The sequence below is a fragment of the Danio aesculapii genome, chromosome 20, assembly GCF_903798145.1.
Source record: "Danio aesculapii chromosome 20, fDanAes4.1, whole genome shotgun sequence".
NCBI lineage: Eukaryota > Metazoa > Chordata > Actinopteri > Cypriniformes > Danionidae > Danio > Danio aesculapii.
In genome coordinates, this window is record NC_079454.1 from 19,945,279 (window position 1) to 19,963,618 (window position 18,340).

General features: G+C 35.5%; 1 protein-coding gene across 1 annotated transcript in view; it reads right to left on the bottom strand.

Annotated features, from left to right (window-relative positions):
* Positions 1-18,340, bottom strand: part of fndc4a (fibronectin type III domain containing 4a) — a 60,728-nt gene that overhangs the window by 14,607 nt on the left and 27,781 nt on the right. The window contains exons 3-4 of the mRNA XM_056481517.1: positions 17,798-18,002; positions 3,460-3,549 (exon numbers count right to left, since the gene is read on the bottom strand). Coding sequence (XP_056337492.1) covers positions 3,460-3,549; positions 17,798-18,002 — 295 coding nt within the window. The remainder of the gene's footprint in view (positions 1-3,459; positions 3,550-17,797; positions 18,003-18,340) is intronic.

Below are 18,340 nucleotides of genomic sequence, written 5' to 3' on the forward strand. Positions count from 1 at the left end.
AATAATACTGAAATATTTCTTGAGCAACAAATCAAAATGATTTCTAAAGGATCATATGACACTGAAGACTGCTGTAAAATATAGATTCCTCAGGTCCAAAATAATCCAGACTGTGAAACTTGTATGTAGAGTTTGAAAGCATTACGAGAGTTAGATCATGTTTTAAAAATGCGGGGTGATGGAGTGCCGGTCTGGCCCTGCTCTTCATGTGGGACACGTCCAGCATCTCTCTTGCTCTGAGAGCAGCAGACAGAAGTCCCTCTCTGTAGTCCAAGCCCAGCGGTGCGAACACATCCCTTGTTTGCTGGAGTGGCAGTTGCAATTGAGCGCATGAATTATTTTGTGACAGTGAGGCAGACTGACTCTGTGTCTTACGTAAGCAGAGAAGTGCTCCTCTTCACCGTGCCCTTCTCAACAGTTCATATTTTATCACTTTAATGCATATTATGGTTTTTGCCAGGCTTTTTAGGGCTGGCTTGTATGGTGGAGATTTAAACACCATTTAATTCAAGCGATGTTGAAATTATTCAGGTGAAAAATTAATAACCATTAGCAGATCCAAGGCAATTTATGATATGCTCTCTCTCTCTCTCTCTCTCTCTCTCTCATTCTCAAACTCATTTGCTTTTCATCCCTCTCAGAGATTAATAATTCATAGGGTAATGTTTGTAAGCATAGGTTCTCTCAGTTGGCATAAACAGTCAGGGGTGTGTTTCCCATGGACAGAAGTTACCAACATAGTACTGTGATTTAGTGCTTAATTTTTAAATAAACGTTCACAAACAGAGGAACACACTTTTGTGCTTGGAAATACAATTTCGGTCTGGGAAATAGTTTCCTTTTAATATGACATATCCAATTCAGGTTCATTCGGAAAACGTTTATTTTTGCAGTTTTTGTTTTTGCGAATCCACAAGAGGCTGCTGTGTATACTTTTTGAGATCTCAAATTTCTCTCGCGAGTGCCATTCACCCCTGCTGTTCTCAAATAAACCTATTAACTGACTGAATGACTGACCAATCGACTGACCCACACTTCTCCTTCCCTAAACCCAACCAATTTTATCGATTGACCCGCCCACCCATTTTCCTAAACCCAACCAACAATTTTCAAAAGCAATCCAGAAAAAGAAAAGCCCTCCTCTGATTTTTACCACATTTTCAGATTTTACCACATTCTCACCCAGTTATTTACTTGTTTATTTTATTTTTTGAATTCTGTTTTTGTCTTTCCTGCTTTCTGGTACCGTTCTTCACCGGACACGAACCCAGTCGTCTTGGTCAACTCCTCTCTGTGTCTCAAGTCTGCCGATGTACATGGCGAATTAACGGGACAAACTGGTTACAGTGGTAAAGCTGTCCATACGAAGGTAAGCAGTCAGCTGGCAAGCGCAAAAAGGAATGGCTTCATACCACCCCGAATCATTCGTTTAAAAAATTTAATGCAGCCATACGTACCCCTGGCTACATAATTTGCAGTCTCCAGAAACATATTTAAGACTACGCTGTCAGAATGAGCTTATGTTGGAAATATTTAAGGAGTAACTGGTAAGAGGCCATGGAGTTCATCCATTCATTTTCCTTTGGCCTAGTCCCTTATTTATTAGGGGTTGCCACAGCGGAATTAACTGCCAAGTATTCCGGTATGTGTTTTAGGAAGCAGATCCACTTCCAGCGGCAACCCAGTCCTGAGAAATACCCATACGCTCTCACATACACACTCATACACTATGGCCAATTTTGTTTTCCCAATTAAACTATAGCACATGTCTCCAGGAGTACCCGGGGAGAACATGCAAACTCCACACACAGAAATACCAACTGGCCCAGCTAATTCTTCTGGTCCACTGCTTTGGAACTGACAGTGAAAGCTGCATATGAAAGTTATTTTAACTTGACTCGGCATCTAAGAAATGCAGTGCTTGCATGAGCGGCGCTTCAAAAGTCAACACATGTTCATCAAAAAAGTGTTTGCATTGTAACTCATAAAAAAGTAGCACTTTGGAATGGAAATACACATCTTTTGTAAATGGATCCTAGGTGTCCATTAATTTTGAATAATTTAATAGACTGGAGTCAATTATTCTGTACTATGGTTACTTACCATACCCAAAGACATTTGCCAGGTTTTTGTCCTTAAACTGCTAGTCTGTGTGGGACTAGTTTATTACACATCTAATTCAAAATCTTTTGGTTGTAGATTTTGGCTGTTGTAGACTGTGAAGTATTTTTAATTATAACCTAAATTGGTTGGTGTAATGATATTGAACTGTAATGCAGTAAATAACTGCAGACCTTAGAATAAAAAACCTTTAGAGTGACGCAGTGGTGCAGTAGGTAGTGCTGTCACCTCACAGCAAGAAGGTCGCTGGTTCGAGCCTTCGGAGTTTGCGTGTTCTCTCGCGTTCACGTGGGTTTCCTCCGGGTCCTCCGGTTTCCCCCACAGTTCAAAGACATGCGGTACAGGTGAATTGGGTAGGCTAAATTGTCCATACTGTATGAGTGTGTATGGATGTTTCCCAGTGTTGGGTTGCAGCTGGAAGGGCATCCGCTGCGTAAAACATATGCTGGATAAGTTGGCGGTTCATTCCGCTGTTGTGACCCCGGATTAATAAAGGGACTAAGCAGAAAAAATTAATAAATGAATAAAACCTTAGGCAGCATGAGTATATTTTTATTTGGCAATAGCCAAATATACATTGCACAGATTGAATTTGTTTATGTCAAAAATCATTAGAATATTATGTAAAGAGAATGTTCTGAATGTCACTAACCCTGACCTAAGGGATTTTTTTCCTATTATAAATTTTCAAAACTTCTTTTTTATTAGTTATATACATGGTTAAACACTTCATTTAAATTATTCATAGGTGATTTTCTCAATACTTCAATTTTCTTTGAACCCTCAGATTCCTGATTTTCTTGGACGAACTCTGTCCTATCCTAACAAACCACAACTTAAATGAAAGCTTATTTGTTGTCAACTTTCAAGTAATGTATAAATCTCAATTTCTGAAAAAATTAAACTTATAACTGTTTTGTGATCCAAGGTCACATATAGATAATCAATATGATCAAATGTGTAAGCGAGCAAGCAGTATAATCTGCAGTATATCTTTTATTCCATATACTGTATAAACACATTTCTTTGGTGTCTTTTAGTTTGTTAAGAGCTTATAACGGAACCCTGGATTGACATTAAGGAAGCCAACACAATAAAGCAAAATAACAAAGAACAGAAGCAGTCCTTTGATGCCATGGTCATCACTTACATATTATTTTGATCTCAAACTTTTAATTAGCAGAAGGTAGTTTCTTCAACAATACCTCATACTGTGATACTGTAATTCAGCAGCGAGTTACTTCAACATTTGGGAAATCCACTGCAAAGCAGAGCTCCAGGACTTGGATGTTATTAATAGATTGGCACTTTTGCTTTGAGCTGACATAAGAGTCTCACCTGCCCACATGAGAAGCACCACTACAATGATGATCATCTCTCCGGTCTGCAGGTGTCTGGCTTTATCCAGGCCCTGGACGGTCGGGTCGTCTGTCAGATGAAACACAGGGATATCTGTGAGTGATCACACTGACAACTCAAGCTCATTTACAGCTCTGAGCCAACTCTGAAACAAACCAAAAAAAAAAGGTGTATTCCCTGTGGTCATGAGTCAGACACTATAAGACATTTATAATGCACTACTTTGGGGTTAGGAGTATTTTTGTGTAAATGTTAATATTTTATATTTCTTTGAATAATAGAAAACTCTAAAGAATGATATTACTTTGAAGCAGAAATCTTCTGTGACAATGTTTTAAAACGTTAATGCACCCTCTTGTGCAGGCTGTATTTGGGAGAAAGAATGATTCATTAGTATTCAGTATTCAATTCATTCATTCATTCATTTTCTTTTATTAATCTGGGGTCGCCACAGTGGAATGAACCGCCAACTTATCCAGCATATGTTTTACGCAGCGGATTCCCTTTTAAAGCTGCAACCCATCACTGGGAAACACTCATCCATACACTCCCATTCACACACATACACTATGGACAATTTAGCCTACCCAATTCACCTATAGCGCATGTCTTTGGACTTGTGGGGGAAACCGGAGCACATGGGGGAAACCCACGCGAACATGAGGGGAACATGCAAACTCCACAAAGAAATGCCAACTAACCCAGCGAGGCTTGAACCAGTGACCCTCTTGCTGTGAGGTAATCATGCTACCCACTGCGCCACCGTGACACCTCAGTATTCAATACTATTAAATATTAAAGTAATTCGTTGATAAAATTTATTTTAAATTTATATGAATGAATTGCATTAAAAGAACTACAGATTAATTTACATAATCTATCAATCTTACAAAGAAATGTAAATATTTCACGTACTAATGTGACTCATTTATACAAATCCATACAATTTGATTTGTAAAAAAAAAAAAGTACTTTGAAAGTGGTTTTAGCAGTGCTTTTTACAATTATCATAAAACCCGGCACTGGAGCAGGGCTAGTAAAGCATTTGTGGAAATGCAAATGCGGTACTACCCTTCATTGCAGTGCTAAGTTTGTTCAGTGTGAAATGGTGCAGTGTTTCCTTGTTGCTGCTGGATGCTTGGCAACAGACATCCAATAAGAAAATCTTGGTACATCTTTTGAGGCCTGAATCAGCTAAAGCGGTTACATTTTTTATTATTAACAAAATGGCGAAACAACAAACATTTAAATATGCATTAAATTAGAATGGTAACCCGGGGTTTAGGAATGTACAGTGTGAAACGTCACTTCATGAATACCCAGTATTATTTGTTACCCAAGGTACAGTATGAGCAGAGTGAAATGCAATTACAGATATCCCAAGATTCCATTTATCTGGGGTTCAAGATGACCTAGAGCAGGGGTCACCAATCTCGGTCCTGGAGGGCCGGTGTCCCTGTGGGTTTTAGCTCCAACTTCCCTCAACACACCTGCCTGGGTGTTTCAAGTATACCTAGTAAGACCTTGATTAGCTTGTTCAGGTGTGCTTTATTAGAGTTGGAGCTAAAATCTGTAGGACTCCGGCCCTCCAGGAACAAGTTTGGTGACCTTTGACCTAGAGTAAACAATTTCAAGTGTGAAAAGCCTTAAGGAGCCATAACCCCCAAACCCCACCCCTAAACCAAAGCAACATTGGAGGATGTGTAAACAGTACTCAAATGCATTGATCTTATTCTTCATATATGGACTGGCAATGACTGGCTCGAGACTTTCGGTTTCATTCGCTTCCATTGATTTTTAGACGAAAACAGCTCGTTATGCTGCTTGATGGTGCAAACTGACACTTTAGTATTATAGTAGTTTTTATGTACAGTTATGAACACACTTGTTTGCAGAGCAAGTAGTTTGTTCACTATTCCCAGTCATTTTTCTCATAGGCAACTGTATTGGAAGTTTTAAAATAAATGGCAAAAACGAGCACATTTCCGCATTGTAGAATAAGGTCAATAAAAGAGTGGCAGTGTTCCAAGATGAAAACCACTGCTAAGCAAAAAGAACATCTCAGTGTTGAGAATATCTTATTCATCCCAGTTTAGCCAGAAAACAACTTGATGAATCTCCAAGACTTTTGGGAAAACACTCTGATAAACAAACTGATGAGACAAAAGTTAAACTTTTTTGGAAGGTGAGTGGGACGTAAAAGTAACACTGCATTTCAGACAAACAACATCATACCAGTAAAATGTGAGATATCACATACTTCATTTATAAACATTATCATAGTGAATCCGACTAAAAGAACTTTGAATTAAAATTAAAATAGTTCAAAACTGCTGTATTTACACTTTAAGAATGAAATCAAAGCAGATTACAGCCTGCCACTTCTTGTGATCAATTTAACTTTTGTTTCCCCCAATGTGTCGATCACAAAGCTGGTCATTTCCCAGCATCTCCATCTCCACGACCATCCAAACCATATCTCGATCCACCCAGCCATCTGTCTTCATTATTAATTCTGTGTTAAAGGGATTGAATTGGGGCCCATTTCCTCCTCCAAATATCTTTTAACCTGTGTGGAGTTGGTCCAGAGCACCACTCCTCCCAATTGCTATTCCTGTCTGGATGAAAGCACCGCTGCCACCGAGACACCTGCTGTCATAAACTGAAAAAGAAAAGATGGAAAATTCTGTCCCACCAATTACTGGAGGGATCACATGCACCATCCTGATTTCCAATTGCTTTCTCACAGAATTGAAATGAGCGCTAAAGAGTCAGGACAGGAGACAGGCGAAATGCTCCTCTCATCAGCCACATGAATATTTATAGCGATAAGTGTGGAGGTTTTTCACTCATGTGTGGAAAATGAATGCTGTCTTTTCTCCACAAAATTAAAAAGGTTCAACATACCCTTGCCACGTCTCTCAACAGAGATAAGAGGCTCGTGTGGGACGCAGAGCTGTTTATTTAACTGGTTAAATTCCAAAAGCCCAACAGGGGAGCTCTTTAGAGTCCTTTAAAAGAGAGCTGCGATATGCCAGACAACATAATGCTTCTTTGCTTCATCTTTGGCCCAAGAATCCAAAGACATCTGCTCATTAGTTCCACAAGCCTGAAACCAGTTCAAAGACAGGCGCTGTGTTCCTATTGCCCTTCAAATTGATTTTTTTTAAATAAGCCTAAATGATGCACATCGATTTTGCAACAACATTAACCACAAAAAACATTTTGATGCTCATATGAAGTGGTGGTTTTTTAGGCAATTAGAACAAGTATTTCACTAAACTGCAATGCTAATAATTTTCACCTTTACAGGTCACAGTAAAAGTCACAAGACCATTCTTTAAAGATATGGCTATGTGTTAATTTATAGAAACTGCCTCTCTAAGGCAAAATGCCACAGGTGCCAAGAGAGGCTCTATTTCATCACACAGCTCAAAAAAGGTTGATCTGTTTATTTGGAAATCATGAATCCAAAGATTCTCTATGAAATGACATACAGTACTGTAACCTTTCAGAAACACATTCAGTTGAAGTCAGAATTATTAGCCCCTCTTTCAATTTAGTTTTCTTTTTTAAATATTTCCTAAATTATGTTTACCAGAGCAAGGAATTTTTTACAGTTTGTCTGATAATATTTTTTCTTCTGGAGGAAGTCTTATTTGTTTTATTTCGGCTAAAATAAAAGCAGTTTTTAATTTTTTAAAAGCCATTTTAAGATCTAAATTATTAGCCCCTTTAAGCTATATATTTTTTCAATAGTCTACAGAACAAACCATCGTTATACAATAACTTGTCTAATTACCCTAACCTGCCGAGTTAATCTAATTAACCTAAATAAGCCTGTAAATGTCACTTTAAGCTGTATAGAAGTGTCTTGAAAAACATCTAGTAAAATATTATTTACTGTCATCAAGGCAAAGATAAAATAAATCAGTTATTAGAGATGAGTTATTAAAGCTGTTATGTTCAGAAGTCTGTTGATAAAATCTTCTCTTCGATAAACAGAAATTGGTGAAAAAAAAACAGGGGGGCTAATAATTCAGGGGGGCTAATAATTCTGACTTCAACTGTATGGCTGGTAGAGAGGTTAACCTATGGAACTAACACACGTCATCATGAATTTTGGACGGAAATTACATTTTATGCCTTTTTTTACTGAGCGGTACAGTACAGTTTAGTTCAAGGCAAGGCAAGGCAAGTTTATTTATATAGCACATTTCATACACAGTGGCAATTCAAAGTGCTTTACACAAACAGGAATAAAAGAAACAAGTATAAGAAAAATAAAAACAAAAAATAATAAAAATGGTTAAAAAAAAATAAAATAAATAAGCATAAAAACAGATAAAATGTGTTATAAAAGAATGAAAAAGAAGAGAAAAACATAATAGTGCGATCTGTCGGACGTAGCACAGTGCTCATACAGTAAAGGCACAGCTAAACAGATGTGTTTTCAGTCTTGATTTGAATGTGCCTAATGTTGGAGCACATCTGATCATTTCTGGAAGCTGATTCCAGCAACGAGGGGCGTAGTAGCTGAAAGCTGATTCACCCTGCTTTTATTGAACTCTTGGAATTTCTAGTTTATTTGATCTTAAAGATCTGAGTGATCTCTTAGGTTTGTATTCAGTGAGCATATCTGTAATGTATTGAGGTCCTGGGCCATTTAGTGATTTATAGACCAGTAATAATACTTTAAAATCTATTCTGAATGTAACTGGGAGCCAGTGTAAAGACCTGAGGACAGGTGTGATGTGCTCTGATTTCCTGGTTCTGGTCAGAATTCTGGCCGCAGCGTTCTGGATGAGCTGTAACTGTCTGTTCACCTAAATCAGGCATGCATTTCCACTGCCAACAATACCCATACTTGGTAGGCAGTACTATAGTAGGCAGTAGGCAGTATTGTAATTGGCATCATTCTTCACTGAAAAAAAATATTCAAGGATGATAAGTTAAGTGGTTACATACAATTTATTTGGGCTGAATTTAAACGAACAAATTGAGTTGAACATTCCTAAATTTAATTAGTTTGTTTAAATTCAACCCATATAAATTGTTTGTGTTGCTTAAAGAAAAAAAAACACTACAGGATATTCACATATTGCACCTTTTGACCTCTTAAGTTTATTATATCAAATGTTAAAGCATGGCAATTATGCGCAAATAAAGAGAGAAAATGCCACTTTTCACACATTTAGATGCAACATATGAATAGCCTTGTAAACAACAATGGAGGACATACAGAAGATCTACTACCTTCTTGGAATGTCGCTATTTGTCACTACAGCACTAATGTTCAGCAGCAAGTCTAGCTCCACCCTTTTGGTGCTGTAATGTTGTGCTAGGTACCTTTATGAAAGGATGCCAAAAAAAGGTTTGTTATTTTGGTACTGAACCAAATTGCTTAGTGTAAATGGGCCATAAGTAGGCCCACACGAAATCTGTGCATGCAGAAATCCACAGATGTTTATCCCATCATTGAGTCTATTGATTTACTTGTGTAAATGTGTGTAAATTCATATTTACTCCGTTTTTATATTAATTTCAGTAATATTATTGATGAAAATGTTCATATGATTTATTTACAATACAGTTTGTAAAGTAATATTTTCTATCTTTTAGTAGATATATTATTTGAGAGACTTGCTTTGTTTACCAAATACATGGATCTAATTGAATTTACATTGTATACATTACATAAAATTTAAAAAGGTATTGATTTTTATTTCATATTTTAAGTTTTTTATTAAGATACTCCCAAAATCATCTTGCATAAATCTGCTGATTTTTTTTTTACAAAATTCTCAGCAGAAATAGCAAAAGGGAGCAGGAAGCAGCAGCACATTCACATTTAAAAAGACACCACACAGAGAAAAAAAGCCATTTACAATATGATACAGCATAATAAATGATCCATAATGCAACAAAGACTCGAACTACATCTTGTAAAAAGGTCATAATATCTTAATTCTAAACTTTTAATTTGACTCTGTTTTTCCAATCTTATTTGGCTTTAGAAGACTTGGATATCTGAAAGAGCCTTTAGTTATACAGTTAAAGTCAGAATTATTAGCCCCCCTTTGAATTTTTTTCTTATTTAAATATTTCCCAAATTATGTTTAACAGAGCAAGGAAATTTTCCGTTTCTGATTCTGGTTTATCAACAAAAAGTGATGCACAGAGGAACATTTAGTCTTAATAGTTATGTTAAAATGCGTTTTTTTGGATAAACTATCCCTTTAAGGAGCGACAATGGATGCATGTATGGATTGTCAGAGAGAAAGCAGTGCATTAGCTATGAGTTGTTGTCTTTCTAGTCATAATAGTGATGGGTCTTTCCTCATCAGGATGCATACAGTAGGTTTGTTTGTTAGACCTGCAGGGCCCGTTCTTTTGATATTGACTCAACTTCTACAGACGCAGTTCTTTGAAGTACCACGGTAATTGAGTCCAATGGGAATCATCTTCAGCAGAGTCTGACAGCACATGAGAAGCATTGGCCCCAAAAATACCTCAGAGATGCGGGTGAGACTGTCTGGAGTTACAAAACAAGACACATTACTCAATGACTTGGCACACTTTTCCCATTTCCCTCTGTAATTTCCATGAAGATGCCTTTTTTTTCCTTTCCAGATCTGTTTGGATGTTGGTCAGATTCCTCGGGTAACTTTGAAAAACAACACTTAGGATTGGATTGTGTTTCCTGTTTGTAGGCAGATGGTAAATGCTCCCTGCTAAGTCTGCTGGTTCTAATTTCAAATCTACGCACCACAGGAGAGAAGGCTGGAAAATATATTTAGCTGTATTTGCATTATGATGAGACTCATTATTATAGGAAACAAAAATGATACACTGATGCATTGAGAGAGACTACACTAATTGGAATGATTCTGAACATGTGCTTAACCACTGAGTCATTAAATGTGGTCTTGGTTGTAACATACCAGTGTTGTTTTTAAATGAGGCATTGTTAAAATCTTTCTCCGAGAAAACATTGACAGCGTTGGGCAAGCTACTTGAAAAATGTAGTGACCTAAGCTATTAGCTACTCTACTTGAACCTTTCCTACAGTAATATATATATATATATATATATATATATATATATATATATATATATATATATATATATATATATATATATATATATATATATATATATATATATATATATATATATATATATATATATATAGTTGAAGTCAGAATTATTAGCCCCCCTTTGAATTATATATATTTTTTTATATATATTTCCCAAATGATGTTAAACAGAGCAAGGAAATTTTTACAGTATGTCTGATAATATTTTTTCTTCTGGAGAAAGTCTTATTTGTTTTATTTCGGATAAAATAAAAGCAGTTTTTAATAAAAAAAATAATAAAATTAGAGACTAAATTATTAGCCCCTTTAAGCTATATTTTTTGCAATAGTCTACAGAACAAAACATAATTATACAATAACTTGCCTAGTTACACTAACCTGCCTAGTTAACCTAATTAACCTAGTTAAGCCTTTAAATGTCATTTTAAGCGGTATAGAAGTGTCTTGAAAAATATATAGTAAAATATTATATATATTATATATTATATATATATATATATATATATATATATATATATATATATATATATATATATATATATATATATATATATATATATGAAAAACCAAGATAAAGCTTTTTGTTTTGACAAAAAAAAAGTCATCAGAAGCTAGAAAGTTAATTCAGTCAATGATTTTACCTATGTTAGATTATGGTGATACAGTATGTGACATTGTTCCACATGACCAGGGTAATTTCTTTTTAAAAATGTAGATTTATACATAAAATCTGTACATAAAGAAGAATAAATAAGCTTTCCATTTGTATATATTTGGTATAATATGACAATATTTGAGGCGACGCAGTGGCGCAGTAGGTAGTGCTGTCGCCTCACAGCAAGAAGCTTGCTGGTTCGAGCCTCGGCTGGGTCAGTTGGTGTTTCTGTTTGGAGTTTGCATGTTCTCCATGCGTTCCAAACACATGCGGTACAGGTGAATTGGGTAGGCTAAATTGTCCGTAGTGAATGAGTATGTAAAGATGGGCTGCGGCTGGAAGCGCATCCGCTGCGTGAAACATGTGCTGGATAAGTTAAAGCAGATTAATAAAGGGACTAAGCCGAAAAGAAAATGAATGAATGACAATATTTGGCTAATATACAACTATTTGAATATCTGAGAGTTAAAAAAAATACATTTGAAGTTGTGCAAATTGATGTCTTCAAAATAATAAACAAAATGTATTACAGTAAGTAATTTACTAAATATTTTCATGGAATGCCATTTTATATTAACATCCTATTTAATTTTCTAGCCATAAACAAAAAAAATCTGTAATTTTTTCCCACACAATGTATTTTTGGCTATTCCTACAAATATGCATGTGCAAAATAAAATATTATTTGCAGTCATGCTTCCTTGTATTTACCAAAAAGGTTGGCAAATGCTTATCATGCAGCCTTGCATTTTATATGTAATACTTGCCCATAATTGGTTGCTGTATATTATAATTATTGTACTAAAAAAGAAAATCACATATGCTGTTGTGGGAATATACATTCATATAATCTAGTTGCAAATTAGGAATAATCCATATAAAACTGAAAACTTATATTCTTTGTTTTTTAATTAGCTCAAGTCAGTCAAAACTCTAACTAGGGTGTGACAGACCTTAAAATCTCTTGGTTTTCTGAGCACTGACTGTCTCCAAAGTAATGCAAATGGTCAGTTTCAAAGCACAACTGTGTCTATTGTCTAACAAATGGCAAAGTAACACTTTCAGGCTGGTCAACTGGCCGGACGCATTCTGACTCAGTACATCATTTGCACACTTTGTTTTCATGCTAAAATGTATCGTGAATGGGTACTTTTATGCTGATGAGATCGGGGCTGGAAGGTCAATTTACCCTGCAGACAACAACACTTCATTTGCATGCTCTGTTTAGGTTTGTCTTGGAATTTCACAACAGTTTTGGTGCTGTGAACCAGATAGAGAAGTTCACAAAACTGTTGTTTATTGTGAAGGTTTTTTTCATATATTTTTCATTTATAATTTATTTATATATTTTTATTTATATATATAATTTTTTGTTTTGTTCTGAAAATCAAGTTAGGGCTGTGTGATTTGGGGAAAATATCTAGTTGCAATTTTTTGACAGATATTGCGATTTGATTAGCAAATTAAATTTGTACTTAAGCTTCAGCTCAATAATTTGTAAACTGTGGCAACAATTCTGCGACAGCTCTTAAAAATGACCTGTTTTTGTTCAGGGTCGGTGACTGAAACCAAAATATTCCCATACTACAATTGCTATTAATTAACACAACCCTAAATCAGGCTATACATGAAACATTTTTGTATGGTCATCTTGGCCTCCCTAGAAAAAGAGATTTCTTTTCTTTAATCTCAATGTGACATTCCTGGAAAAATAAGACATATTTAGGTTTTTGCAATCTTATACTGTAGCAAAAAAGTCTCTAAACACTACAGCTCATTTTGTTTAACTTCATATTTTAGAATTTTTTATTTATTTTCCTTGTTAAGCACAAAAGGCAGTGCTTAATAATTTGTCCAGATGTTAATTTTATTTGAGAATATGGTGGGTAATAAAACATATTATTAGGAAAACCAGCCTGGTCTCACGAGAAAACGTACATATTTTACGTTTTGTCAGTTTAGTGGCTAATTCATACAAATTCTTATGAGTTCAGTTCACCTAACCCCACCTTAACCCCAACCGTCATTGGGGGATAAGCAAATCATACAAAATTGTACGAATTCATATGAATTAGCCACTAAATCAAAAAGTTACGAATTGCCGTGAGATTGTGTTGGGAAAACCGTTAACACAGAATGTGGTTGCTGCAATACTGTGCTCCCTTTCTCAAGAGCAGCATTACTGAAATAACATGCTAACATAAAATTAATTCCCCATCAATATTTGAAAATTTGACAATAAACCTTAATATTGTAAAATGTAAGACATTTAAGACTTTAAAAAATACAAGAAACAGACAATGATTCAGCAAAGTTGTTTCACACATATATAATTCAACATATTATAAATTTAAAATCTATAAATTATGCAACAACTCAGGTTTTACCAACAATAAAACATTTAACATTTCTTCTTAACATCATAAAAAGCATCACTCTTTTTTTCTCAAAAGAGCAAGATGTAAATGAGCGCTGCCTTTAAAAATGTAGATCATCTCCATCAAGAGATGTGAGCATAAGTGCTCCATCTTTTGGTTCACATTCCTGTTTCTTATTCACTGCAAAAACCATGTTCAAAACATTTGGCGAATTAGCTATACAACATGCAGGGTAACATACAAAAAAACAACACAGGCTCAGTGAAAATTTGTGCTTCAGCGTACAATTTTTCATGAAACTTTCTTGCTAAAATTAATACTAGAGGCAACTTTTGGTTCTTTTCACACTACAGTGGTCCCTTGCGATATAGCAGTTCGCCTTTCGCAGTCTTGCATATTTTTTTAGTGCAATTTGACATGCTTTTTTTACAGCACATTGTGTTCTGCATCCTGACCATTGTCAATCAATCTCCTCCGTTCCATGTCTCCTATATAGTACAGAATGTGTTCAACTTGCCAAATTTACATAAATCTTTGATCGCTGGCAGTGACTTGGATGTGCTGTACTGTAATGTTTGCAAGTTTTCTCCCCAACAAACCCCATAATGTTGACAAAACATTCTGCATCGTCAAAGGCAACCACAGTGCCACCCAAAAAGCAGAGGTAGATGCTAACCATTGGAGCTTCTGGACATGCTAAAGGTGGGTAGAAATTACACGAGTGTTTAAAACAAGGGAGAAAAGTGTTAAAATATTAATACCTATCTGAGAAAATAGTGTAGTGAGGGGTTTTACAGCCTTAAAATGTCTAAAATAATTGTAAAAAATAAAGCTGACTACTTTGCAGATTTCAACTATTGTGGGCTACTTTTAGAATGTAACTCCCGCGATTAACGAAGGTCCACTGTAATAATATTTACAGGAATATATTATCAACCAAATAAATACCACAAAACAACTTGAAGTCAATGATTTGTAATGTAATATATTTGCCACACCTATCTATCTCTATTTGGACAACTTTTCGGCTGTGGTCAGTGTGCTCAGTAGCTAACCTTGTACAATGTATTTTTCATGCAGAGCACTCAAGTTCAAGTCTGGTGAAGCAAGGTTTCACAAAACATATAAAATCATGGTAAACGGATGTGGATAAAATGCACACTGAGATAAATAAATTGTAATCTTCTGAAAAACACTTTAATAAGCTGCGAAACTTTCTTTTTATTATATGTACTTCACTTGAAACTAAAAGGACCAAGGAAGAAAAAGAGAAATATTTTTTAAAGGTCCTTGAATTTCAGTCCCTGAAGAACGTAAGAAAAACATATTGATGTTGGACACGTCAGAAAAAAGCATATCTTTTAAAAATCTTTTATAAGTATATTTTATATGCTTGATATGAATGTGAAGGGCATTAAACGCAGCCTAGATACAGCTGAATTCAAACGCCCAACAAAACCAATGATATGAAAGGAACTAATTATTATCTTTTGAGCCATCAAGGACATTAAGAAATACTTTTAAATGCAGTTGGATTGAAGTCAAGCTCTTCCTGTTTCATCACAAATCAAATGTTTTAATGATGTTTTAAACCTAACGATATACTCGTAATGCTTTGAACCTGTTATTTCGGTTCAAAATAGGCAGGATTGCTCTGATGACATATTGAGCTGTGTTTCTGAACCGAGCATATTTGAATGCTCGGATGATTAATTCTGAGCACTCCATCTCTGCATTCGCCGGATGTTTTGTTGTTCTCAACATGTATGGCAAAAAATAGCTACTCTTATGTTAAAAGTGGCTTTTCAGAGCTGTGCTGGATATCGCACAGAGGTAAAAAAAAAAAAAAAATCTCTCAAAAACATCTCGCATGAACACAACATTGAAATGGGTGTTAATAAGCTACTCAATTGGCCTGCTATTATGGACCACCCGCTCGATCTGCACAGCGGCAATATACAGCTCATTCCCCAGAGAGGCAGAGAGCTGATTAGAAATTGGAGCTGAAAATGAGAGGCAGTAACAAGGTCTACCTGCATCCATGCGTGAAGTGTTCATCAATAATTAATTGGGTTGTAGAAAAGAGAACCACTGAACACAATGGAAGAATCCACTGAGATTGAACGCAGCCACTGAATGCTTCACATTTTAAATTTTTTTACCATACAAAATGTCAAGCTGTGATGGATTGTGTCAAAATACACACAATTAAGATGATTTAATTATTTTTTTTTTTACATATTAACTATTTAGAACCATGTGATCCTCAAGAATCCATTTATGTTGAAATTGTTCTTAATTTAGAGTTTTTTTTCACCTTTTTAATTTTAAAATCTGTAACTGTCAAAGAACCTCAATATGGATTTTTTTGGCACACAACCATCAAATACACATACTACAGTAATTAATACCTACATGATTTCCTTCTTAAATGTTTTTATACCTAGTTTTCTCACATTCATGCATTTTTTTCTGCCTTTTACATGCATTTTACAGCTTCTCTCCTCTCAGAGATAATGAATTTATCCTTATACAGTTTTTGAATATTATTTATGTATATAAAATTAACATACCTACTCAAAAATTTATGGATTTATAGATGAATGGATGGACAGATAAATGAATGGATGAATAGGTGGATGGACTGATGGACTGATGGATGGATTGATTGACAAATAGATGGATGGTTTGATTGATTGATTGACAGTTGATTGGGTGGATGGATGGATGGATGGCTTGATTGATTGATTGATTGATTGATTGATTGATTTATTGATTGATTGATTGATTGACGGATGATTGGATGGATGGATGGATGGATGGATGGATGGATGGATGGATGGATGGATGGATGGATGGACGGACTGATGAATTAATGGATTGATGGATTGGATTGAGAGATGGGTGGATCGATGGATGGATAAAAAATTAATGGATTGATTGATTAATTGATTGACGGATGGATGGATGAATAAAAATGGATGTATGGATGGATTGACTAACTGACTGACTGACTGACTGACTGACTGACTGACTGATTGATTGATTGATTGACTGAATGATTGATTGATTTATTGATTGACTGATGGACGAATGGATGGACTAATGGACAGATTGATTGATTGACAGAAAGATGGATGGTTTGATTGATGGTTTGATTGATTGATTGATTGATTGATTGATTGATTGATTGATTGATTGATTGATTGATTGATTGATTGATGGATGGATGGATGGATGGATGGATGGATGGATGGATGGATGGATGGATTCACAGATGATTGGATGGATGGATGGATGGATGGATGGATGGATGGATGGATGGATGGATGGATGGATGGATATATGAATGGACGGAAGGACGGATGGATGGCTGGCTGGTTAAATAAATTGATGGATGCTATGCCATTACCTTCACTACTTTTGTCCTTTTTAAATACAATTTTCTTTGTATAAATGGAAAAGACACACTGTGACTCTAATGTCTATAGTATTTTTTATTCTTTCATATCCCCATATCCTGTAAAAAGGTTCTTTACACTTAGTAGCAGTTCTTTTTAGAACCATCTAATCTAATTATGAAAACATTTTAAAATGTTGTTGTTTTTGTATGCTGTCTTTGTTCTAAAGTTTAGCGTTCATTATTAGCATTCATCTGCCTTTAGTTTTTCAAATCTGTGCCACAGTACTGGATTTTCTGGAGCTCAGCTATCAAACTATACATCTCAACAGGTAAATGATTTATTTCCTAAAATGTCAACACCTTTTAACTTTCAAATTGTAATTGGGTTTGTAACATTTACGGCATTTTTCATTTGAATGATTAGTAAGAATGTGGGTTGACAGTATTGGTTTTGCAGATAACTAGTAATGAGTTTTTTGACAGTTACAGTAAGTACAGGGTACAGTGAGTGCAAAACAACTTCTTTTATTAGCTTTGTTCTTTAACTTACGAGCAGGTGTGGCCATTGGAACCTTATTTTCTTGAGACTTCTGGTCTCATTCCCTTGCATTGATTTTTAGCCATTGTCACAAACATACTTGCATGCAAAACAAGTAGTTTGAACATTTATTATTCCTAGTAATTTCCCCTATAGACAAATGAATCAAAAGTTCAAAATAGCAGATAAAATCTCACTTCTGCATTGCAGGATAAGGTCTACAGAGTGCAGTGTGAGTGTTACCTTGATTTGAGCTATTTGAGGGGAACCGGTCAGTTTTCTTCAGGGTCCTGAAATGAACACGTTTGCTGGCCTGACTCTCTCCATACAGACCGATGGACTGAACCTGGATGATGTAATCCGTCTCCTCCTCCAGGTCCCACAGCACACAAGATCTGCTGGTCGTGTTCACCTCTCTGATAAACCTCTGCATTTTGCCATCCATTCTCTGAAAGAGTGCAACCACTTGATTGGTATAGGAATAGATGAAGTCTATAATTCAATGAAAAATGTTTATAAAGGAAAAGAGCTAAAAAGGAAGTGAGATTGTGTGTCTGAACAAAAATATGTGACTAAACTAAGAATCTGTTTCCAACGGCAAGACATTATTTGGAGAAAGGTCATTGTAATTGTTCCCTGAAGGTGACTGGAAATAAGTCTATTTCATGTACAATAAAAGCTGGCAATACGTTTAAACGACTTTTACAACATGACATTTTTGGAGGTACAAATTGTGTTTGGTCCTAGGCACTATGTTTGTGATGTTGTGTCTGGTGATTGTTTTTT